The 24,022-nt window shown below is 49.0% G+C and overlaps 1 protein-coding gene across 1 annotated transcript; it reads left to right on the top strand.

Moving 5' to 3' along the window:
* Window positions 1-638: 638 nt before the first annotated feature.
* LOC149306549 (thioredoxin domain-containing protein 11-like) lies at window positions 639-23,953 on the top strand. The gene is made up of 12 exons (XM_089539592.1): window positions 639-955; window positions 3,921-4,137; window positions 4,349-4,446; window positions 5,192-5,321; window positions 7,437-7,530; window positions 12,846-12,958; window positions 14,298-14,498; window positions 17,037-17,820; window positions 19,106-19,254; window positions 19,714-19,823; window positions 21,181-21,261; window positions 22,919-23,953. The coding sequence occupies exons 1-12, from the start codon at window positions 753-755 to the stop codon at window positions 23,550-23,552; spliced, it is 2,814 nt and encodes a 937-aa protein (XP_089395718.1). The 5' UTR covers window positions 639-752; the 3' UTR covers window positions 23,553-23,953.
* The last annotated feature ends 69 nt before the right edge of the window (window positions 23,954-24,022 follow it).

Raw genomic sequence — 24,022 nt, 5'->3', positions numbered from 1 at the left:
GTCTCCTCTTCAGGCTCCTGCAGGGAGTGCAAAGAGCCATGGCTGACTGCCTCCTGGGCTTCAAAGCCGGAGGGAGGGAGGGAGGGAGGGAGGGAGGTGGCTGCTGAGAGGCAAAGCCTGGAAGTGAGTCGGTTCTTTCCCAGGGAAGTGTGGGGTTGTGGTGGTGGTTGTGTTCCCCCCGTCAGAGGTGCCTTCTGGGCATGAGTCTGCCAGGGCTCCCCCTGGGATTCTTCCCTCTTGAAGGCAAGCGCTCCATGCTTCTCTCTGGGCCGTCTTTCATGGGGGCTTCGAGGGATCCCCATCCATGTTTCCCTCCGGGAAAGGGCTGCCTATGGGGCAGTGTTCCCTAGTAGTGACCCCGCTCTCTCTCCTCCTCGGGGGGCAAAGAAGATGGCTCCTTAGTCTGGCCTTCCTTCGGTTCCATCCCCGGAAGAAGGCGCCCGCCCTTCCTTCTCCCTTCTCCCTGCGAGTCGCGAGGCTTCCTTGGCGGAAGCTCCCCCGGAGGGAGCCAGAGAACGAGCCAGGCCTCTGCTCCTCTCCTTCCTTCCTTTCCCCTCAGGACTCGGACCAGGAGGGAGGCGCCAGGCGGGCACTAGGCCCCGACGCTCCCTGGCTGACTCAGGGAGGAGGCAGGCAGGGAGGCAGGGCGACGTGGCGGCGCCGGGTTCGCCGAGGAGAACCAGGGAGCAGCCGGGGCCCAGGCGGGGCTCCGCCTGGGAAGGAAGGTCCAGGAGGAGGAGGAGAGGCCGGGCATGTCGGCCTCCAGAGGCCTGGGCTCCGCCGCCCCTGACGACGAGCAGGCCGCCTCCTCCTCGTCCTGCTGCCGCCGGGTCTGGGGCCCTGGGGCCGGCGCCCTGTCCCCCCGCCGCATGGCCCGGAGTCCCTCGGTGCTGCTGGGCCTGGCCGCCCTGGTCCTGGGCCTGGCCGCCCTCCTGGCCCTCAGCGCCGGCGGAAGGTAAGGAAGGCCCCCTCCTTCCCCGAATGGGCTCCTGGGCGAGAAGGAGAAGAAGGGGCCTCCCTTGGGTCCCTCCTCTGCCACCCAAGACAAGGAGGGCAGGAGGAGGAAGGGAGGGACAAGGGACAAAGGCTGGCTCCCAGCTGCCCCTCCGGATGTCTTGGTGGGGAGAGCATTGATCAGGGACTCCTTGCCTACACTGCTATCCCTTCCCGCCTCCCTCCCTCCCTCCCTCCTTCCCAAAATGGCGCCCAGCCAGGGAGCAGGAGGGAGGGGCCCTGGGAGGACAGAGAGGACAGGGGTTTGTTGCTTGTTGCGTCTTTCTTTACTTCACTTCGGTCCCACTTTTGTCCCCATTTGGGGGCCCAAATCCACCTGGAAAAAGGTGGGGAGGCTGCCTCACCTCTTGGGCAGCAGACAGAGAGAAAGAGGGATGCCCACCCGTCCTTCCCAAGGCTGCAGATGCCACTCACACTCATCATCCTCATCCTCCTCATCATCCTCATCATCCACCTCCGCAAGACACTGGCAGCCATGCCCTGCCGCCTCCCTCCCTTGACAGCCGGGTGCCACTGGACACAGCGAATGCCTTTGGCTGATGTTTCCTGGTCAGTGGCTTGCAGCCCAGACAGCAGTGCCTTTGGCACCAGGGGTCCCTGGGGCCCCGCTTTGGCCTTCCCTCATCCCTCCTCAGAGCCTGGCACAAGACACCTTGGCAGGCCTTCAAGGAGGCCCTTTCGGTATCTCTTTCCCAAAACGCTGCCGCTTGATTCAAAGGCCTGCAAAGAGTCAAGGAACCCTTGAGCGCCTTTTTAAAAACCTTAGTCAAGACATGGATTATTATTATTATCATTATCATTATTATTATCATCATTATTACGTTTCTTTGTGTAGCGCCACAGGCTTGACATAGCGCTTTGCGAAGGAGAGAAAACAACAATCCAAAACAGAAACAAAAGCCTGCCTTTGGCGCACAATCTTAAAACCACAAACAAGATTATAAAATTAAGAAAACATCACTAGAACAAGGTCAAAAGAATCCTCTCAAGGTGTCAATTAATACAAGTCATATGGTATGAAACATTGATACATAAGAGCGCATTACTTGTCTTCAGCCTGTAGCCCCTTTGAGACTTAAGTGCCCAAAAGAAATGCCTTTCTGGGCTCCAGATGCGTCTGATGAAGAAGAATAGATCTGCGCAAACCTCTTTGCTACAGGCCTGTTACAGACTGCCAAAATAAAGCTGCTTTGGGTCTCTTTGGAGGCATGCTGTTTAAATGATGCATGCATCCTAAGAATCCGGAAGCTGCACCAAAGCTGCACTCGGGTGCTTAGGAATGGAGTGTGGCTTTGGCGCGACCTCCAGACTCTTAGGACCCATGCGTCATTTAAAGAGCATACCTCCAAAGAGACCCAGAGCAGCTTTATTTTGGCAGTCTGTAACAGGCCTTAGTTTCTTCATCTTCAGAGGAGCCACAGGATTCCTTCACATCTTTCAATATTGTTGTCTTTGCAGAGACGCATTTGACGGAGAGGAATTTGCCAGGGAGCTGCTGGTGTTGGTGGCACTTGTCTCTTTCTGTTGCCACGTAATATTGTTTGACGTGTCGCTAGGTTTGGTTTTGAGCGTACAAGGAGGATGTTTGCTGTGGGAGGTGGCGGCTGGAAGTGAAAGCAGAGGCCCCTTTTTCCTCAGGCCCTTTGCCTCCATCAGGACCAGAGGAAGCCTTTAAAGAGGAGAAGGCTGCCGGGTGCCTTGGATGCTCTTGGCTGCACCTAAAAGGATACTTCTGAACAGAGACACATTCCAGTTGAGCCTCATGTACAAGATGACCGTAACTGAGCCTTTTGGTTAGGCATTCCTAGTTGTTGTTAGGTACTCTTACCCTGAGGGCTTTTGCAAGGTTGAAATAAACAAGTAGAGAAACACATCTGTACCTTTCACTTCAAGAGCTGCCCGATGTGTGTCTGGCATTGGGATCTCTTTCTCTCCTCTGTGAAGTCCAAATCCGGATGTTTGTGGACTGTTCTCTCCATGGTTTCTAACTGAAAACATCCCTTTGAACCTGACTTCTTTGGGGTTTTTACACTTTGTTTTGTCTTAATGAGGGTCTTTGCGTCAAGTGGGACTAAAGCGACAAGATCAAAATAGTCCTGCTGCTTCGGTAGCCGTGTCTCCTCATTCTTGCTGAGCCTGCAAACCGAGCAATAAAATAGGTTTGTCCCCAAACCAAGCGGGACGGACAAGCAAAATTTGGGAATGCATGGGGTTTTGTGGGTTTTTCGGTTTATGTGGCCATGTTCTAGAAGAGTTTATTCCTGACGTTTCACCCACATCTGTGTCTTTGGCATCTTCAGAGAAAAGGGAATGCCTTCTGCAGTGCATGGTGGGCCTTTGGAATTTATGGCCACCAAATGCAGTGATGGCCACAGCTGGGGTGACTTTAAAAACGGACTCGGTGGATTCCCAGAGGTTAAGGCAGCCTGTGCCTACTAGTCCTGATGGCTAAATGCTACTCCGCTGTGCTTCTGGGCTTCAGGTGTTGCCCTCAAATAACAATTCTCTCTCTCCCAGTGAAATTGCCCTTCAGTCACCCAACTTGTGCCATTGCGGTTACTTAAACCATAATTGCAACTCTTAAGGACAGTTTAGGCCTCCTTGCCAGCCAGGTGTGGGAAAGGGAGGTTGCATTGCCTTGAGTATTCCCTATGTCAGTGATGGTGAACCTTTTTGAGGCTGAGTGCCCAAACTGCAACCCAAAACCCACTTATTTATTGCAAAGTGCCATGTCCCTCTGGCTTTCTAGTAACAAACTCTGGCAAACTCTGTGCTGGGATGATGGCACATGTGCCCAAATAGAGGGCTCTGAGTGCCACCTCTGGCATGCGTGCCATAGGTTCGCCATCACTGCCCTATGTGATCCCTGACCAGCGTGTCTCTCTCTCCCACTTGTGCCCCGCCAGCCGAGCGAAAGATGTGACGATGCCGGCGAAGCTCCCGGTCGGCTTCTTCTCTTCGAAATCTCCGGTCCATGATCTTTTCCTGGGGCAGCTGGATCACGCAGAGAACATCCGGCGGGATTCGGAGGTCAGCCTGTTTTATTTCTATGCCCCGTGGTGCGGACAGTCCCTTGCGGTCCGAGAAGAGATTGAGAAGGTGGCCAGCAGCCTGGCAGACCAGGTAACGTTTTAGGAACCTTATTGGAGGGGACAAGCCTTGCGGGGGGATCGCATTTGTCTTCCTTAGAGTCAACTTCTAGGTCTCTCTTGAAATAAGGGCATTTCCTCGGCCTAAAACAGTCCAGAGAGGGCCAAAATGTGGCAAAAATGTCATTTCTGGATGCTCCCAAACCCTTGTGCTTCATGGGTTCCTTTGGCTTCTCTCTCTGCAGGTCTTATTTGTGGCAATCAACTGCTGGTGGAACCAAGGGAAATGCCGGAAACAGAAGCAGTTCTTTTACTTCCCGGTGATATATTTATACCATCGGAGGTGAGTCTTTTGTTGTTTCAGGTAGGGAAAGAAAAGCCTTCTCTTTGGGAGGCAATATCTGTTAGGCGCTGCAAGCTTTCCTGTCTCCTGGAAGCTGAAAAGAGCTGCCTCCCAGAATGCCTGTCTTGTCTGTGGGTTTTATGCTTATTTCTTTATAAAACGAAATGCCTTTTTCTGCTGCCCTGGGGCTCAAGACAGATTACAAAAATCCCAACAGATACAAAGTCACACATGTCTAAAAGCATAGAAAAACTAGAAGTAGAGGTTTACCTTGGTTGATGGAATAGATCTAGTCTTCCCAGCATTACTGCTTTAACAGAAAGTTTGGCAGAAGAGGCAGGAATAACATGGAAAGACGAGAGAGAGTTTCTGGCCCAAAAAAGAAGAGCAGGTAAACTATGAATTCAAAACTAACAATATGCACATGTGAGATAAAAACATCCGGGTCAAGTAAGCCATGCATAAGTAAAACAGAATTGGGTTGCCAGGAGGAAAAGGGTTTTTGATTCTATGTCAAGTGTTTCTGTGCTCTTGAGTGGACTAGGAAGAGACACTAACCTTTACAAAATACCTGCTTTCAGTGAAGAGGAAAACTACTAGAGCTATACTGTCTTGGTTTGGGTCCCTGCAGCTGCCTGTATCTTTGGGGTTCTCTGTGGGCTGTGCGCTCTGGCTCAAGAACCTCATTTTACCCTTCAGACTTTTAACACCATGTTTTATATTTGCTTCTTTTCTTTCATGTTAGCTTTGGGCCTATTGAGTACAAAGGCCCGATGAACGCCGTTTACATTGAGAAATTTGTCCGTCGAGTGATGACTCCCCTGCTTTACATCTCATCTCAGTCAAAACTCCAGCAGTTCCTCTCCCATTATGAAGTAAGTTGCCTCGAATCTCTGGCCTCACCATTTGCCAGCCTTCAAACATGAGTTCAGGGTTTACATTTCCTTCAAGTGTGATCATACTGTTATCTACAAAGCTGTTTCCTTTCTGCCTAGGCCTCTGTATTCTCTGCCACAGTAATTCTGAAATGGCCTGTGGTTTTCCTGATAACTGAGATCTCACCAAGTTTAGGGCTAGGAGCAGTCTGTGTGCAGTTGTTATCCCCATGTTTGGTAAGGGCAACCTGTTCAACCTGAGAGCGTGTCATGAACATTTCTCTTGGTGTGGGCTTATTCAGAGCAGGGCTGACACAGACACTTGAGACACCAGATTTGGTTTTAGACACTGTGCAGGTAACATTTATTAAATCACAAAAGTAATACAGACATTGATTATCAAGAGCTCTTTCATTCACTCACACATTCATACAATACTCACACACACTTTCCTTCCACCAGACATTGATCAGTTGTCCTCGAAGGCTGGGGGTGACACTGTTGCCGCGGGGTTGATGTCAACAAAATGGGGATGAAAGCCAAGGGTCTTTATACTTCTCTTCTCTCTGGCTTTTGGCTGCTGAAGTCTTGCAATATTGCAGCCCATTACTCAGTTTCTTCTTTTGGGAGGAGATAGGCTGTTCAAAGCAGTTTGTTCTGTTCAAAGCAGTCCATTGTCCTGTCAGTTCCTCTTCTTTGCGACTCAGGAGAACAGCACCCTCCCAGCCATAGTTCATCACGCCTGAACAGCACCAGCTTCAGCTTCCACATTCCTCAGCCTTTCTCCCGTCTCAGCTGCCAAATCCCTCCTTCACATCAATGCTCTGCGCGGAACCATCTTCTTTGGTTCTTTTAGCTTGGTTTAAAACCAGGTTCCTTGGTTCTTTGGTTCTTCAGCTCTGTGTTTAAGTCAGAACTCACTCATTCGTCTTACACAGTTGCATAAAACACAGTCCAGAAGTATATGTGCCAAAAAACAGAGAGAAAACTTGGAAATTGGGTCAGGACCGTCACTTGATTAAAGAAATTTTAGCGGATGGGTTTGTTTTTGCTCATTAAGAACTCTTGCCATCTTTGCAACCTTCTGGTGTTGCTTGGCTGTACACATGTTCCAGTTCGCATCTGTGACACATTGGAGTGTGCAAAACCAATGATAGTATCTTTGAGCAGCCTCTCATTTGTTGGAGTAAACCTGAGCTCCCCTTTTGTGTTCATCCAGAAGCTGCTCCTGGCTCTTCTTCTGTCTTTTCCTCTCTCTTTCTGATTCTAACACTTTGCCCACAGTTTCTAATTAACCTGGTTTCACCTTGAGCACCAAGTGGCTGTTTTCAGGTTTCCCACGTCGTCCTTCCTCAGCCGAGTTTAAAGCCACAAGAGGGAGCCCACAGGAAATATTTGAACATGGCGTGAAAACCAAGCGTGTAACTGGAGGGAACAGAACTACAGTGATCCCTCCGCATTCGCTGGGATTTGGGGCGAAGGATCCCTCTGAGTGTGGAAAAACCTTAAATAAAAAACACTCTTCTTTTTACCTGAGAGAACACCTCTCTAGGAAAATCCAGGTCCTCCAGTATATCTCTATGGTCAACATCTGCCAGATGCTGAACATAGAATCATGCTGGAGGACCTACAAATGCCTAGAGAGGTGTTTTCTCTAGGAACTTGCAGGTTCTCCATCACAACTCTATGGCCAACTTCTGACAGTTGCACTGGAGGGCCTAGAGATTCCTAGAGAGACCATATTACTCAAATCCATGAATCATCAAATCCTCAAAAGTCAAAAGAGAGCCAACTGTAATTCCACTTTCCTTTTTTCACCCCTATTTTTGGCAGCTAATGGTAATGTGGGGTGGACTGAGGCATTGCCCCCTCCTGAATTCTGCCTTCTCCAATAACATTTTATTTCAGTCCCCACATTTCTAGCATTGCAGAGAATGAGAGGCTGAGAATAATTCACATCTAGAACTCTTTGTACATTTGCAGCATTCGCCTTCCTTGGGTCACTTTGATAGCAGTCATTATAAACCAAATTTAATTTGTTAAATAAATGGAACTCTCTCTCTCTCTCTTTAAATTGTAGCACCCTGAAGATGTGTTTTGTTTCTGTTTTGGCAGCCTGGAGTGTTGGGCTACTTTGAGTTCAATGCCTCACCTCAGCCCCCTGGTTACCTGACCTTCTTTACCTCAGCGTTGCATTCGCTAAACAAAGGTGAGTAAAAGCATGGCCCACAGAAGGGGACAAGGCTGCTTTGGGCAGCATCTTGCACTTGCAGGCTTTGTTTTCCATCCTGTATGGTAACGCCAGAGAATTCCTTCTGGATACACCTCTGTCATGCCCCATCAAGGTCTGCTACTCCCTCATTTTTCTAAGTTAAGAGCTGCTAATGTTGCAGCTACTCTGAAGATGCAACGTTGGCATCTCTTTAGCTTAGGCATAACAGACCTTGATGGGCATGATAGAGGCACAGAGGAAATGGTGTAGGGGAACCTTTTCTCCTCTAGTGCTCAGACTCAACTGGGGTCACTCTCTGAAGCTGAGCAGTGCAAGATTCAAAGTTAGCACATTAAAATCAAAGGCTGTAATCACTGCTAACATAGTCCCCATTTGCTTTGCTTTGCTTGGGCGCCTTCCCAACACATCGCACAGCGACCATTAACCATAGTTCTCTCCTCATCTATCCATCCATCCATCCATCCGAGTGAACACAAGTAGTTATGCTTGTTGGAATTTTTCAAGTTCTTTGGCATTGTTTTCCTTTGCTAAAAGCCCTCTAAGTTTGACCCTCAACTTATCCACGGCTCATATCAAAATCTAGAATTTTGGCCCCAAAACCTGTCCTTGATTTAAACATGTATATGAGAATATAAGGCAGGTCTAACAGCAGCGGATGCCATCATGTGGGGATGCAGGTGGATGAGCTGAAGCACTCTCCAAAAATGAGACATCTCTGTCGTTGTCTCCATGACGACAGGAACAGCCACCTTGCATCCTTGAGCAAAAAGGCAGGATCGCAAAGGAATCCTTTGGCGGCATGCGATTTGGCGGGAGCAGCATCCTTGCTATACTTCCCATTAACCCCGTCGGAAGGTGTAAATTGGTGTCAGCTAAAGTCTGTGTTGGAGCAAAATGATGGGAGGGAGCGCATGTGAGGGAGTGGGGCTTTTTAAGAAATCGGTGTCAGTAATTGTTTGGCCAAGCTTAGTGCATGAGACGCAGCGCTGTAGTAATGAATAGGCTGCATTTGGGGGAAACGGCTCTGCCACTAATAAAGGAGATATTGATCCGTCTGTATTCAGGCCAGCTGTGACCCTGTGGCTGCTAATGCCACCCAGACCTCGGCCTCTCCTCTCGCAGGCTATAAATAATAGCTCTGCCATACAAAGAACTGTGGGGTAGAAGGTCCTTGGAAACAGTATGCAAGAGGCTATGCATGTGTCTGCATGCGTGTGCTGGATAGGTGGTTGCACACATTGTGGTACTGAGAAGTTTGAAGAGTTGCTCTCAAAGTGTGACATGCAGCAAATGCCCATTTGCCACTTTGTGCATCAAGTCTTGGGATATAGCTTTGAGGAGCAGGATGCAAATGAGGGTATTGCCCTCCAAATAAGAATCCTGCCTTCCCATGAAATTTTCCTTCCTTTCCCAAATATTTAGCATGGCAGTAACTTCAAACTTCAGTTGAGCATTGGCTTTAGGCATCTTAGCCTCTTTGAACCCATCAGAAGTTAATTCCAGCTGGAAGGATTTAGACTAAGACTGTCAGTAAAACAACTGTATTGATGTGTAGCTGCTCAGATTGTACAACTTCCCTCGTCTCCTGAAAAGGCCTCAGAAATGGCTTGGATCAAGGATGGGGTTAATCACTTTCTAGGCAGGCACTGAAGTTTGCACAACTTACATCCATACTCATTGCCAAACCTGACATTTGTCTTATTTGTATGCCACCTTTCTATCCAAGGCACCTCACAAAAAGAATTGGGCTAAAAACCAATAAAAATTTAAGCACAATTAAAACCATCACACTAAAACCATAATTTGTAAACAGTATAAAATCATTTAAAAAGCACATAACTGTTGAATTTAACTGGTAGTCAGTGGAGCTGTTTTAACAAGGGAGTTATATGCACCCTGGAACTGGCCCCAGTGCCCATTGTGGCCACAATATGTTGGGCAGTATTGAAACATGCAATAAGTAATAATAATAATAATAATAATAATAATAATAATAATAATAATTTTTAAAAGTACTTGTGGAAGGAGTGGAGCAGAGCCACTTGCCCAAGGGCAGAGCACTAAATCTTATGATGCCTGCCTTCTCTGTTGGGTTTTTGAAAGGCAGAATACTCTGGTGGTGCTGCAGTGGCCTTTTAAGAAAGAGCTGGACTCCTGCCTCTTCCCGACTGGAGAAGCAATGTTTGTCTTGCAAATAACACTCTGCAAGACATGGGGCACGTAAACATTTTGTCCCGGGGCTGTGCTCTCCTGCCGGGCCCTGAAACATGTGTTCTGAGTACAGAACAGAGGTCGCCAGTGGTGCAACTCACTGTTTCCATGTTTGTGTATGCCCTGTCAACACATTGCTTTATCAGAGATTGCTGATTATTCTGGACTGGGTTTGGCTTGGCTTCTTTTGCCATTTGTGTGTTGGAGCCATCCAGAGCTGCTTGCACAATAAGCCTCCCTCCCAGCCCCCTTTTCTGTTTTCCAAGAAGCCAAACATTTGTGTGAAAGGCATGTGGATGCAGAGGAGGCTTTAATCACCAACTCATTTGTGCAAGGCACATCTAGCCATCCGTCGCTCGGTGATTCGGCACCCGCTGACCGGCTGAGCAGCGCATGAAATGACTCCAGAGAAAGATGCCATGTGATGGAGAGGAGGGGAAGAGTCTGTCTGTGTCTGAGCTTTCAGCCTCTCTCCGCTGGGCTGATGTTTTTAAGAAGAACATCTCAGCAAATGGAACAAGCACCTTGCTCAAGGGCTGCAGAAGACCCTCAGTTGGGAAACTTTGGGATTCCTGGCCTAGTTGCTCCAGAGGCACAGGTGCGGTTTGTTGCCTCCCTGCCCACAAAACAGGGCAAAATGCTCAGAGCTGGTTGTCCACCCTTGTGCCCTGGGCCTGCGGCTAACAGCCTCTGTGCAGCTGGCGCATCAGGCGCGCATGGCCCCAGGTGATGCCAGATTTCCTTCAACATGTGGTGTGTTCCTGTTTCCCCATCCTGCCAGCCCCCTCCATCCATCTAGAGGCAATCGTCTGGAGAGTAAATACCAGCTTCTTCAATTTCTCCTTCATAGTCAAAACTCTCCTCCGATTGCTTCATCAATTATGGAGGCCTGCGTGAGCCGAGGAGCACGAAACCTGAGACCGGCGGGTTTGTCGTTGTGCTCTTGTAGCAGGTTAAAGCCTCTTCCTCTTGGCAGGTGAAGCGGCTGCCGTCAGCACATAACGGAGGCTGGGGATGGGAGGTTGTTGCTGCTTGGTTTTGGCACTGCTTGGACTCCCAGGCGTCCCTCTTTCAAGGAATGCAGAAAGGCAGAGGACAGGAAGAAAGTCAGCTGGAGGCTGGAGCCTCTCAGGTCCTGAACGCATTTTGTGAAGAGTTTTGGCAAGGCCTGTCTTGGTGGGAGCGGAAATGCCCCAGGCCCTTCAGGCTGCGCCTTTCTCCCCCAGTCGGGAAAGAAAGATGGGGCCCAACCAATGAGACTGCAGTGAGTGATGAAACCTGGAGCGAAGCAGAGAGCTGCTTCTCCCCCGCTGCTCCAAAATGACCTGAATTTGTTGGTGATCAAGACATTTGAAGGAGAGCTCTGACTGCGGTGGATGGAGGGCCTTCCGAAGAGACAGTTGGCTTTGGGACAGGCAGGCATTCCTACAGTCAGAATTACCTGCATTGTTACTACATCTGCAGCCAGCGCTTGGTGGAAATTGCTTGGATTACTCCCTCCTCCATCCCCACAAGAGGCATCTTTTAGTAGTCAAAACTACCCAAAATCCCCTGGTTTTTAAAGCCCAGCAGGTATCTTTTGAAAGAGAAACTGCTTTCCAGCTCTTGAGGAACGGCCATCGCCCGGACCATCATCTCATTCTGTTGTTCTGCCTTGACCTTTCTTTTGCCAGTCTGGGCTTCTTGCCATGTTACAGTTTCATTTAAGGGAAGAGAGTCAGAGAGCCCCCTTTTCTTCACCTTCATGCTCTGCTTGCCAGGGTCCATAGATACTTGGCTTTCTGGAGCCTGGTCTGGTCCAGTTCAGTTGCTCCTGACAAGGAACAGCGGGGAGAGGTGGTCTTTGCAGATGCTGACAAATGCAGACACCAGAGATCCGACTGTGAGCAGCCTCCCTTGGTTAACAGAATTGACCCATCCTTCTCCCTTTAACAAAAACCCCAAAAGGAGTCTTGTTCCAAAGGCTCAAGGGGGCTGAACTGTCACTTCTCATTAGATTTCATTTTAATAGATTCTTGCTTTTTTAAGCAAGGACTTGCATGGAAGAGACAGAGATCTTAACTCCCCTCTTCGTTCTTAAACATTATGTGCCCCATGGGTTTGGGTTGGCTTAGGTCTGGTGTGGATGTTCTCATGGCAAATTCTGCTCTTTTGACAGGCTGCCTTTAAGTTTTACATAATCGTCCTTTTGGTTCCCTCATTTTGTGCCGGAGAGCTGACAAGGCCCTTTTGCCGCTGTTGCTGTTCTGAGTGCTGCTTTTAGGCTGCTCAGCTCTTGAGGCTGAAGTACCCAGCATGGCAGCTCCTCTTTCTTTTCCTGCTCTGTTGCATTGGAGGATTTCTCTTTATTCTGAAAATGGGGAGCATCCAGTGGAGTCACAGAAGGAACTAGAGACGCCTCCTCATAGGCAGTGTGTATAGTGAATCCACAGGCTGAAACACTACAAACTTTCACTAAGGAAACAATCCTCTTTTGAGCATCTTGGGATGTGGCTCTGGCTTCATGTGTATTCTTCAGAACATGTCCTGTATTCCTATTTGCTTGCTTGGCAGCAGAAACTGAACATTTTAATCCTAAAACATTATATCTGCAGAGGACACAGGTGAGATTAAAACCAGCTTGTTCCTCATACTGGGAGCCAGCATGGTGTGGTGGTTTAAGTGTCGGACTCTGGATATCAGGTTTCAAATCCCTGTTCAGTCATGGAAATCCACTGGATGACCCTGAGCAAGTCACACACTCTCAGCCTCAGAGGAAGGCAAGGGCAAATTGAACAAGAAAAAACCATGATAGGGTCACCTTAGGTTTGCTATAAGTCAGAAATGACTGGAAGGCACACAACAACAACAGTGCTCATACAGGTATTTCCTGCATGTCCTGGTCAGTGTGAGTCTTTGTGTGTCTTTACTTTTCAGAGTCCCTTTCAGAGTCAATTTAAATGTTGTAGTAATAAAACCAGGCTCCAGCGTTCAGAGACAGATGCCATTAAGCAGCTTGCGTTGGCTTCTGGCAAAAAGGCTGGATGATAAAAGTGGCTGGGCCTCTTTCCTTAAGGCTTCCTCTGCTGTGTTTCTTCCAGATTACCTTGGATCCATCCACTTTGGAGTGATCACGGATAGGCTGATTGCCAAGGAGATCCCGCTGACCAGCTCAGGCAGCGTCTACCTGCACAGGCGTGTCAATACATCCCTCGTGAGTAGCTCCCTTTCACTTTTGGACACCTGCGTGACCTGTACTAAGCTGGCAAGGGCCAACTCTCTGGGTGCAGCTGACAGATGAGCATTGGGATGCTAGTGCCATGGAGGAAGCACTTGTGGGATAAGGCAGGGCTTTCAAGCCCAAAGTGGGTCTGCCACAGTATCTTTGTCTGCAAAATTTAAATGTAATAAAAACCGGGCTCCAGTGTTCGGAGACAGATGCCATTCTCTGCCGCTGAGTTGTCAGGCAGGTATTCTGGGGCTGGGAGCAATGAGCAGTCCCCAAAGGCAGTGCATGTGAGGCAGCATCTAATAAAGGAAATTAACCTGCTTATGTAACAGTGGCCCAAGGTCAGCCTTGTTTTGTTATGCAGAGGCTGCCGAGGCAGTTTTCTCCTCTTCTGCTGAATGATTTCATAAGCCTCCTGAAAGATGGGGGCAGCCTGGGTGTTTTGCTTGCTACCAGGTTTCAGGTAGGCAAAAGCCCCAGCCAGTGAGGACTTTCTAATCCATGGGAAGAGCCCTGGGATAAAATTTGCTCCCCAGCTGTCCTGTGGCTTTGGCTCAAGATCACTCTCTGGCCTAATTTGGGATGGAGGTCCTGTCTTCTGTGGGATTTGGGATGGGCACAGCATAATGGAAGCTGTTCCACTCGCCTGTTTCAAAACCATCGCTCTCTCCTTAGGTTGGTTCTTCTAATGTAACATCCAGACATAACAGTCCATCGCATTTAGGTTTTCTGACCTCATTTAGTATTAAAATGTTTAATAAATGAGTTGAATACCCTTTGTCACATTAGCTTTCAGAGCAGCATGCAGTTATGCAGTCTGTACAGTAAAATCCTGGCCCAGAAGTAATGGTCCAATAAGCAGGTAAATTCTCAAAGGCCGAGTTACAATTTGCTCACATGGAACCCTGTTAAAATGCAAGGCTAAATATTCTTGTCTGCTGCTTAAAATATTTTTGCAGCCTTCCCATCCAGATTATAAACGGAGCCTGGAAAAGTTATTTTTTGGATTGCAACTCCTAGAGTGGTGGTCTCAAAAAAAGTAACTTTCCCAACCTCTGCTTGGGAACAATACTCTGACTTGGTCACAAACACCAACAACTTTTTCTCCAAGGCTTATTCACACACACACACACACACATATATGTTGTGTGTATGTATGTAGTGTATATCCAATTAATTGGAACAGATCTTTTATCAAGAGAAAGCAAATGAGAGAAACCTTCCTCCCAGAACTGTGTGTGATATGATCCATCTTGCTTGGATCAAAGTCTTTTATCTGTATGTTTGATAGTGGTATGGAGGATGTTTTCCCTTTCTTTTCCAGCTCTACCCACATGAAGCCATGAACTACACTGCTGAAAACGTGTGGAAGTGGGCCCTGGACAACCGGGAGACCTTTGTCCGCTGGCTGAGACCCCATGGAGGGAAGAGTCTCTTGCTGAACAACGAGCTGAAGAAGGGACCAGCCCTCTTCCTCTTCCTTCCCTTTGACCCCTTGGCAGAAAACCATCCTCTCATAGATGAGGTTAGTGGTACTTTGGGGGCACTGAGACCATCCCTCAGCACTAGTACATCGGTTGTTCTCGTCATATTGATTTATATGCCACCTTTCTCCCAAATTGGGACATCTGTGCTGTGCGCCTGCTGTGCTCTCAACAAGGGCTTTGACCTTGCAAGCACAGCCAGAGGATAAGTGATGCTCCTCAGTAGGGAACAAACCTGAAAAAGAAGGTGCTTCTGGCCTGGATTTCAGGATGAATGAGCTGTGGAGGAGTCTGAGAAACGTATTCCCAGGGGATGGAAGATGGAGCTCCTTTAACAAGAGGGAACTGAAACAAATATGTCAATGTCTCAGATTCTGAGACTTCAAGCCTGAAGTCAAGAGAAGAGTTTATCCCAGCTGACTGTTCAGTTCAAGACACAAGTGCCTTTGTTTTACGGTGGTCAAAGATAAGCAGTGGCTTGTTGCCTTAAAATGACTCAGACTTTTCTGGTGTAAGAATTTAAAATGGTTGCTCACCCTCTTTGGCCACGTTCCTTCCCTTGGTGTGCTTGCAGAACAAAAGCGCAATCTCTTCTCATTTTGGAGAGTCTGGGAAGGAAGGTTAATTGCCTTATAATGACCTGAGAGAGGGCCAAGTCAGGGGCAGAATTCGGGGGAGGGCTCTAGGCTTCCTGCTTCCCATTTCCATCCTCTCCTTGGCTCCCTTTTGTTGCTGCCCTTCCTATTTGGTTTAACTGCTTGTCTGAAAGAAGTGGGATGTGGGAGGAGGGCAGCAAGAGGAATGAATCTGTCAGGGCAGATTAGCAGCATGGGTCTCTATCTCTTGGAAATCCTAGTGCAGTGTCTTCATAAACAGCTTGGATGGGCATCTTTCTGGAATGCTTTAGTTGTGTATTCCCCTATGGCAGAATGGGGTCAGTTGGATGGCCCTTGGGGTCTCTTCAAACCCATGATTCTGTATTAAGCAGTGTTGTCTACCTTTAAGAGGAAGAGCTGCTAAAGAAGAATGGCTACGCCTTTTTCGTTACCCCCTTTTTCTTTGTTTTTACCTGGGGAACCGTCCATTGAATGAGGTAGCCTTGTGTGGCCATTTCTAGCCATGCTCCAGACTCCTCCTTGCCCATGAAGCGCCATGTTCCACTTGGGCCAGTTGCTGTCTTTGGCCAACCTACTTCAGAGGCTTGGGAAAATGGAGGAGGCCACCTGTGTCCCTTGCTGTGAACTCCTTGGAGGCTGGGACTGAAGGATAGCCATCCTTCTGCATGTTCTCACAGGTCACCAGGAGTGTTCTGTAGCATGTCAGTAGCCTGAAACAAACACACACAGAAGAGCCAGCCTTTTTCATGGTTGCTTGAAGACTGTGTTTATTCACGCCGGTAGAGGAGCTACCGACAAGCTGAGCAGAGTGTGTGTCTTTGCCCATTGCCTCAGACACACGGGAGACTCACACAATGTTCACAGGACGCTTCTGGGCTGGACTCTTTGTGATGTTGTTTCACCCCATTGGCTCTTTCTATGTGTGCAAGCGCAGGGAGCCGAATAGGACCCCCTCTCCCAAAGCATCTCTCCTGATCTCCTCCTCATCTGAAGGAGTCCTCCTCACAGCCAGGGATGTTCCCATCTGGGCCACACGGCTCCCTTTTGCTTTCAGGGGGCAGCTTATGTAACTTGTTTACTGAAAGGAGCAGCAGCTACAGAGCCAGGAGCCTTTTGTCATCATGGGCATTCCCCTCCTCCTGCCCTTCCAGATCAGGGAATGCTTCTCCTCTCGGGAAACTATGCCCTCCCCTGCCCTCCAGTCTCTCTGCCCACACTGCTTAGAAGGCCTTCGGGGATAGCCTGGGCTGGAAAACTAGTTGGTCATCCCTCCTTGGCCAGGATAAGGCTTAAAGAAAGGCAGGATTTATGGGGGCCAGAGGAAAATGCTCTAAATGTGCAAGGCTGCCGTGTTCTGCTTGCTTTTCCTCAGGACATCCAATGTGAGGTCTGTGTGACACCAGGGTGCCTTGCATGTGAATGTCCCTGGCTTCATCTCATAACATTGGCTGGTTTGTTACAGGGCAGGGAAATGCCCAATATCATGCAAGGGGCATGTTGTCTACCTTGGGATGCCATATTCCCTTACTGTGTTTGCGCATTTCAAGTTAGGGTGATCTCATGAATTTCACAGGGTTTTCTTAGAGAAGGAATTCGCAAAGGAGGTTTGCCATGGCCTTCCTCTGTGATACGACACTTGGTGGTCCAAGTACTAACCAGGACTGACCTTGCTCAGCTTCCAAGATCAGATAAAGAAGGAGTGCCCCATACTTTGAGGCAGTCCATACTACTATCAAACAGCTTTTAAGAAAGTCTTCCCAATGTTTAGCTGGAGGCATCCAAGGGAATCCTCCATGTAAGTTCTTCCATGGACACAGTTCTGTGGAAAGGGACAGTAAGCTGGCAAAGCATTTCAGGCTCCTTCTAGGTCTGTCCTTCTGAGATGTGGTAAGACAAGGAGAAATGTCCATGTGGTTTTCATCCCTCCTCTCTCTCTCTCTCTCTCTCTCTCTCTCTCTTTAGATTTCCAAGTTGGCATTGGAGTACAACCGGTGCAACAAGAGCCAGGATACGGAGCAAGGTGCCAGTGGCTCTCAAGGGGCAGAGGACCCAGTGGCTGGCATCACCCTCCGACTAGCAGAAGGCCCCTCTGCCGCCAAGCTCCCCTGTTGCAACACCGTGGTGCTCCCCCCGCAGTGGCATTCCCTCTCGCGGACCCCCCACAACGTCTGTGAGCTGTGCATCAACCAGACGGTCGGGGTCAGGCCCAGCCATCTGGGCAGGCTGGCCTGCAACTTCTTTGAGATCGAGGCTGCCTTGGATTCTTTCTACCTCAAGGAGCAGACCTTCTTCCAAGTTGTGCCCAAGGCGGTTTCCCTGTGCAGCAACTTCCTCAGTTTTTACAGCCCTTTCAGCTACTACACCGCATGCTGCAGGACGGTGAACGGGACCCCGCTGAACTGGGTGGGCTCCGGAAAGACCTCCGGCCAGCCCTTGGAAGACGCCTTTTCTTCCCATGGGAAGATCTGGAAAGACAGGCCCCAGAGCTCTATGCCTCACATTGAGGACGGGAGCGGTCTCCTCCCGGAAAGCACTTGCTGCGGCTCCAATTTCACTGGCCTGAGTTGCAGAACCAACAAGACCTTAAACTTCTACTTGCTGGATTCAAATCTCTTCTGGACCTATGCAGAAAGGCTGGGCGCTTCACACGCTCCTCCTGTGAAGGAGTTTGCTACCATCGTGGATCTCAAGGAAGAGACTCATTACGTCCTGGATCAGAACCAGGCTCTGCTGAAATCTAATCTCGGTAGGGTCTACAGTCTGCATCTCCCACTATTTCATGCATTGCCTGTAGGCTCGGAGTCTATACAAAAGGCTCTCTGCAAAGCGCAGTCAAACTGGCAGTTTGTATTTTTTAAACTGCAGCACCATTTTTAGTTACAGTAGTTCTCCCGTTGCCAGTTCTATTCAAAGTGGTGGTCCCTGGATCAGTGCCGGTCCACAAACCACCGGCTGCAGGTCTGTGCAAAATTTCCAGGAAAGAAAGAAGCAGTTGTAGTCAATGGGTGCAAATATGGTAGTGTTCTGTGGCGCATTGCCTGGGGAGGGGGAGTGATTTCTATGATTTATACCTTGCCCTCCAGGCCAGGAAGCAGAGGCGACCAGGTAAAAAGCACTGCTTTTGAAGGAGCCAGTGCATTAGTGTTAGATGGTGTGTTTTTTTTTAATTCTGTTTTGTTACGTTTTTTTCTTTTACTATATTAATTTTTAATTGCTAGATGCCTTGTAGGGAATGTTTCCCATCTCTGGAAAGAAAGGCAGCTATATTAATATTTCACTAACTGGCTGTTTATGTTGCCAGCAATGCGCTTCGTGGTAGGAGCCCTGCAGTTCTCATGTCTCCTGGCACATACCTGGGAGCTGCCCAGAGAGGAGATCTTCTGAGACACTCTTTGCCATGGCTGCCCACACACAACGCAATCTCCTGCTTTCTCTTCATGTGTGCCAGATTTGGCCAGTTTAGAGGGAGAATCTCTTTGTGTGCATTGGAAACCTTTCCCTAAATATATTCAGAAGAACATGCTTTTGAGTTTTCAAAGATTTTATCAGGTCCTGGTTCAAGTGTTTTTCTCAGAGACTTTAAAATCAAAAACCTAGGCTTGGAGTCTTTGTTTCGGAGAAAGCAAAGAGAGCCCCAGTCTGCAGAATCCTTCAGCTAGATAGCAGGCTAGGGCTTATAGTTTGTTGTGGGGTTTTGGGGTAATGTGGCCTTGTTTTGGAACGTTGGGATTTTTTGAACATCAGGCAGAAATGGCACAGGATTCTCACTTCCGTGTTATTCTTCCAGACTGGGGTTCCTGAGTATCAGGATCCTGTTTTTCAGCCAGGAAACAATTAGTGGAGAGTATTCACCCTGGAAACAAACACAACGGCAACCGTTGTTTCCTTCCCTACGTGAAGCCAAGTCTTCTAATGCTGCGTTGGTAGCTACTTTTCAGGCCCTAAATTTAGACTTTTGTGTTGTTGTTGTTGTTGTTCCAGCCTGCCCTGAATGCCACAATAACCTCCAGAACATTGACTCTCGTTTCTAGAAACCTTCATTCAAAACTACAGTGTTGTGTACAGTCCCTTGAAAAGGCACCTGGTTGGTGAGAGGAGAACCGAACATCTGCAGGCCCAAAACAGGATCCAAGAAATTACCACCAGCACTTTTCGCGAGACCGTGTTGAACAGCAAAAAGGTAATGTGTGTTTAGCGCAGGGGCTTTGTAAAGGTGTGTTGTTGCATCCCAGATGTCGTGCAGCTTTTCCATTTTGTATCATGAAAATTGGAGACATTCAGAGGAGCAGCAGCCATATTGGAAAAGATGTGAAATTGTAACTGGGAAGGGGAAATGGCTTCCTCGCATCTGCAAGAGGGATCCTGTGTGGCATAAGGAGAACATGTGCAGTGTAGTGAATTCAGAGGGTTAAACCAAGACCCTGCTCCAGTTGTGGACCAGACTGGATAGAGTTTGAGCCGGCCATTTGTCTGCCTCTTCAGGTGGTTATGAGCTTGTGGCTAAAATGGTATCTCCTCTCCCATCGTTCCCTGCCTCTAACATCAACCTTGTCCTGTCTGTCTCTGCTTTGGTGCAGGGGATCCCCAGCATCTAACCTGTCTTTTCTCTTTCCCTCCACCCCCAAAACCCACCTTCCAGGATGTCTTGCTGCTGTATTACTCACCATGGTGTGGCTTCTGCATGTCTCTCAACCACGTCTTCATCCAGCTTGCTCGGATCCTGCCTCCCGATGACTTTGTGGTGGCCAGGTAAGCAGGTGTTTTCCCTCCTTCCCTCCCTCTTTTCCTCCTTGTGCTGGTAACTGCTTGGAGCCTACTGTCACTCAGAATGGCACCTTGGCCTGGGTTTGGGAAGTTCCCGGGAGGCTCTGCAAGTTTCTGACCGTTTCCTTCTCCCACTCCTCCTGCACAAACATGGTTAAAAACACATTGAAAACACTGCTACTAATAAAAGATAAAAAACACAACAAGCCACTCCATACACACTTTGTTGTTGTCTGCCTTCAAGTCACTTCTATCAACAGGGTTTTCTGGGGCTGAGAGATTGCAACTTGCCCCGGGTCACTTGGTGGGTTGCCATGTCCGATCAGGGAATCGAACCCTGGTCTCCAGGTTCATAGTCCAGCGCTCAAACGTTGGCTCTCTCATAGCCACCCCAACTAGATCATTGAACTCTCAAAGGTCTGCCGGAATAAAAAAGTTTTCGCTTCCTGGTAGGACTTAATAATAATAATTAATAATACTGTGTTTTATTTATATACCACTATTCCAAAGATCATAGCGGTGAACAGCAAGTAAGCTAATTAGCAAGTAAGCTAATTAGCTCCCAACAGTCTGGGTACTCATTTGAGCTCCCTCCTCGGAAGGATGCAAGCCTGAGTCGAGCTTGAGCCCTTTTGCTGGTCTTGAACTTGCAACCTTGTGGTTTTGAGTGAATGGCTGCAGTACAGGCATTGAACCACTGCGCCACCAGGGCTCCTTAGTCAGCTTAACGGCTGGATCTCCACAAGGAAGTTTCTGAATGCACCGTCACTGGAGGTATTTAGCAACCGGACCAAAGCGATCCTCCGTCAGTCTTACTAATGGATGACAAAGAACATGAAGGCTGTGCTCTTCTGCTCCAACTGGTTGCAGGCAGACAGGAAACGGCCTTTTCGCTTGAGAAGCTGACTCAACGGGGGGCAAAGCAGAAGCCAGAAATCGCTGGCGTTTTTCCTCCAGCTCCAATGCCCCCAACGACAACAAACATTGGAGGGGTGGGGTTCCTGTTTGCATCATCTTATTTGTACAAAGAACACGTTGTTTTGTGGTGGGGACAGAGGAAGGAAAATGCTTCTCATCCTGCCAGCTTTTGGGCCCATTTAGCAGACTGCTCTCTGTTGGAAGTATTTGTATCCAGCAGTTTCCCAGTTTTAGGGAAGCCATGTCCCTACCAACACCACCTAGCCCTACCTAGCCACTCTGATAGCCTTGGCTGAAGAGCAGGGTATAAATGTGTTGTTGTTGTTGTTAAACCTGGGACCTTTGATGTCCCCACACAGGCTTTGCCACAGAGCTCTGTCCCTCTTCTAATCATTGCCCTTGTGTCTGTTTCGCTCTTCCACAGGATCGACGTTTCTCGCAATGATCTGCCCTGGGAGTTCATGACCGACCAGCTACCCAATGTTCTCTTTTTTCCTCATGACAGGTAACGGCCACATTTCCCTTGGTCTACTCATGAGTATTGGATGCAGAATAAATTATTATGTGGATCCTTGCTTTATTGGGGTGGGCAAAGAACAGCCCCTAGGTGTTGGCAGGCCCTGACTCCCATTAACTGGAGCTAGTGGCAAGAATTGCTGGGAATCAAGAGTCTTAATGTTTGTCCATCTCCTTCTTAATGGACGGGATACTGGTCCCCCTTATTCTCTTTCCATTACATGTTGGATGATCCTTTTAAGAAAGGATAGGCAATTGTACAGCAGCCAGAGCTCAATTCCCCTCACCCCGGCCCCTCTTCCCTTCCTTATAGCATGCCCAAATAGTTCTATTTTTGTTAGGAGTCCTTCTTAAAATGGCAAGCAGAAGTGGCACTATGTCACTTCCCATAACTGATTTGAGAAGGACTTAAATGAAAATGCAGGTTTTGAGGCTGGAATGGGGATTCTCGGTGTGTTGTATAGGGGCAGTGAGGGTGTTTCCGTCTGGTTTTGTGCATTTGTGGAGTTTCGGTTTGGGGGTGAAAATCATGGGAAAATACTGCCATGTTTTTTAATGGGTGGGTTTGGGGGGTTTTAGAGGCTGCAGAAGTGTCTGGGGTTTTTAGTCTGGGGGCTGCATGAAGGCCACACTGCCCACCTCTTTATTTAAGTAGCCTCTCAACAGAAAACCAGCCATTTCTGCCTCCCAGAAAGCAACGTCACAAAGGAAAGTCACAAGCTACATCCTGCAGATTGGCCTGTTTTTAGCAGGGCAGGAGGAAATGAACAGGCAATGGCTCTGTGTCTGTCCTTGTTCATGCTCCTTTGCGTATGGGGCCATGGAGGAATCTCTAGTGTGTTGCAAGTTTCATCTTCCCAGGGGAAAGTAGGCCATTGCAGGTGAGGTTGGGAAGAAGAGTGGCTCACCCAAATTAGGGCACCTTGTCAAGGCAGAGATGGTGCCTGAAGTCTGGGCTGGTGGGGTTTTGAGTTGTTTAAAAAACAGACTCGTATTCGAATTTCTGGAAAACGGAAGCATGGACTCAGCCCCCATTCCAAGCCCCCTGGATCCACAGGCAAGAGTGGGGTCTAGTCGCTCCGCACGGCTGGTCTCTCCTCCTTTACGCCCTGCAATCTGGAACCCAGAGGGTAAAACACTGGCTACAATCCACCTATGAGCCAATTACATTTAATTTTTGCTTATGCTGCCTTTGAAGAAAAGAATGCTGTTGAGCGGCTGGCCCGCTTGTCTCTGCTTGTGCCTGGTGTAACATCTTGGTAGTGTTTCTTACCATAGAGTTGGACCCAGAGGAGCCTCTAGACTGTTGCTTAGGGTTAGGGAAGGGATCCAGAGGGTCCCTGCTAGATTTAGGGTTTGCATCTGCAGAACAGCTGATAAAGCAAGATGCAGTGCTGACGCTTGGTCTGTTCAAGCCCAAAGAGCACCAAGGAAACAGAAGGATTTTTGGGGCCACATTCAGCCCACCTAGTCTCTCCCTTCCTCTCTAGTCTTTCCCTTCAAAGAAGGAGGCAAGGCAGTTTAGTGCTTAAGGGGTGATGATGCTGACTATGCAAGGGCAAAATAGTCCAGGCTTTGCATCCCTAGCAGTGAAACCCTGCCTGTGAGACAGGGGCCATAACCACTGTCTCTCCCCAATTTCCCAGGAAGGACCAAAGCGTGCGGTTCCCGCCGGACGTCTGGCTCACCCTTCCCAACCTCCTCAAATTCCTCCTGGCCCACTCCGGCCGGCCCTCCCTTGCCTCCAGCCTGGAGCCTTGTCTCAATGGTTGCCTCTGGGGTGAGGCCGCCCTGCAGCGGGGATGCATTGCCCACCTGGAGCGCCAGGTAGAGAAGCTTCGGGCAGAGATCCGGGCCCTCCACCGGGCCCAGGCCCAGCTCCAGGGACAGCTCTTGGATGCCCGGCGGGAGGGCCAGCGGCTCCAGCAGGAGGCCCATCTCCTGCGGAAGCAACAGGGCTCCCTCCAGAGCCAGCGGGAACACTTGCAGGGCCTCCACGACCAGAAGACCCGGGAGCTGGAAGGGCTGGCAGAGAAGCTCCAGGAGCTGGCCGACGCCTCGGAGACCCTCCTGGCCGAGAACGCCTTTCTCAAGGTCCTGCTGGCCGCGGCGGAGAAGAAGTGGAGAACTGAGGCCGAGCCGGAAGTTGGGCTGGCCAAAGAGGAGCCTGGCCTGGCCGTTCCAGCCGCTGAAAATTTCCCCGAAGCAGAGCAGAATGGCCAGACCCAAATGGACGCCCAGCTGGCTTCTGAGCACAGCAAAGAGAACTGGACCGAATAGCCCTTTCGCCAAGAACTGCTGCGGCGAAGGGGACGGTGGGAGGGAGGGAGGAGGAACCCAAGGCAAATCACGTTCGGACTCACTGGACTGGGAAGATCTTTTTGCAAACTTTATTGAAATTTCCTTGTAAAGCCTTGCCCCCCTGCCCCCCCCAAAAAAAAATGCTGTGTGTTTTCTCAGACTAGAAAAGAAAAAAAGAAATCAAATATTTTTCTAATGAGCCATGAAAACCAGGTAAGAGACAGAACTGGAGGCCTGTGACTTCAAGAGGAGTCTGGGGTCATTTGCACTTTACTGTTGCACTAATTTGATAGCTTTTTTGGTATCGATTTGGACTAAATTAAAAACAATTTGGTTGGAGGAGGGCTGCGTGAAGCTCCTCTCCTCCTTCACCCACCTACCCTGGTTCTCACTGTATCAGCCTTTCTTTCCTTTCAGTTTTTCATTCATTCATTTATTTTGCATTTTCT

The sequence above is a fragment of the Sceloporus occidentalis genome, unplaced genomic scaffold, assembly GCF_023333645.1.
Source record: "Sceloporus occidentalis isolate IW3139 unplaced genomic scaffold, rSceOcc1.0.p SCAF_10, whole genome shotgun sequence".
In the NCBI taxonomy this organism is placed as follows: Eukaryota; Metazoa; Chordata; class Lepidosauria; order Squamata; family Phrynosomatidae; genus Sceloporus; species Sceloporus occidentalis.
Note: the sequence above shows the minus strand (reverse complement) of the source record. Positions and strands in the feature narration are given on the sequence as shown.

Coding starts and splice junctions, on each gene's coding strand:
- LOC149306549 (XM_089539592.1), top strand. CDS start 753: ATGTCGGCCTCCAGAGGCCTGGGCTCCGCCGCCCCTGACGACGAGCAG. Junction 12,959..14,297: donor GGCGTGTCAATACATCCCTC/GTGAGTAGCTCC, acceptor TTTCTTTTCCAG/CTCTACCCACATGAAGCCAT. Junction 19,824..21,180: donor GATGACTTTGTGGTGGCCAG/GTAAGCAGGTGT, acceptor GCTCTTCCACAG/GATCGACGTTTCTCGCAATG.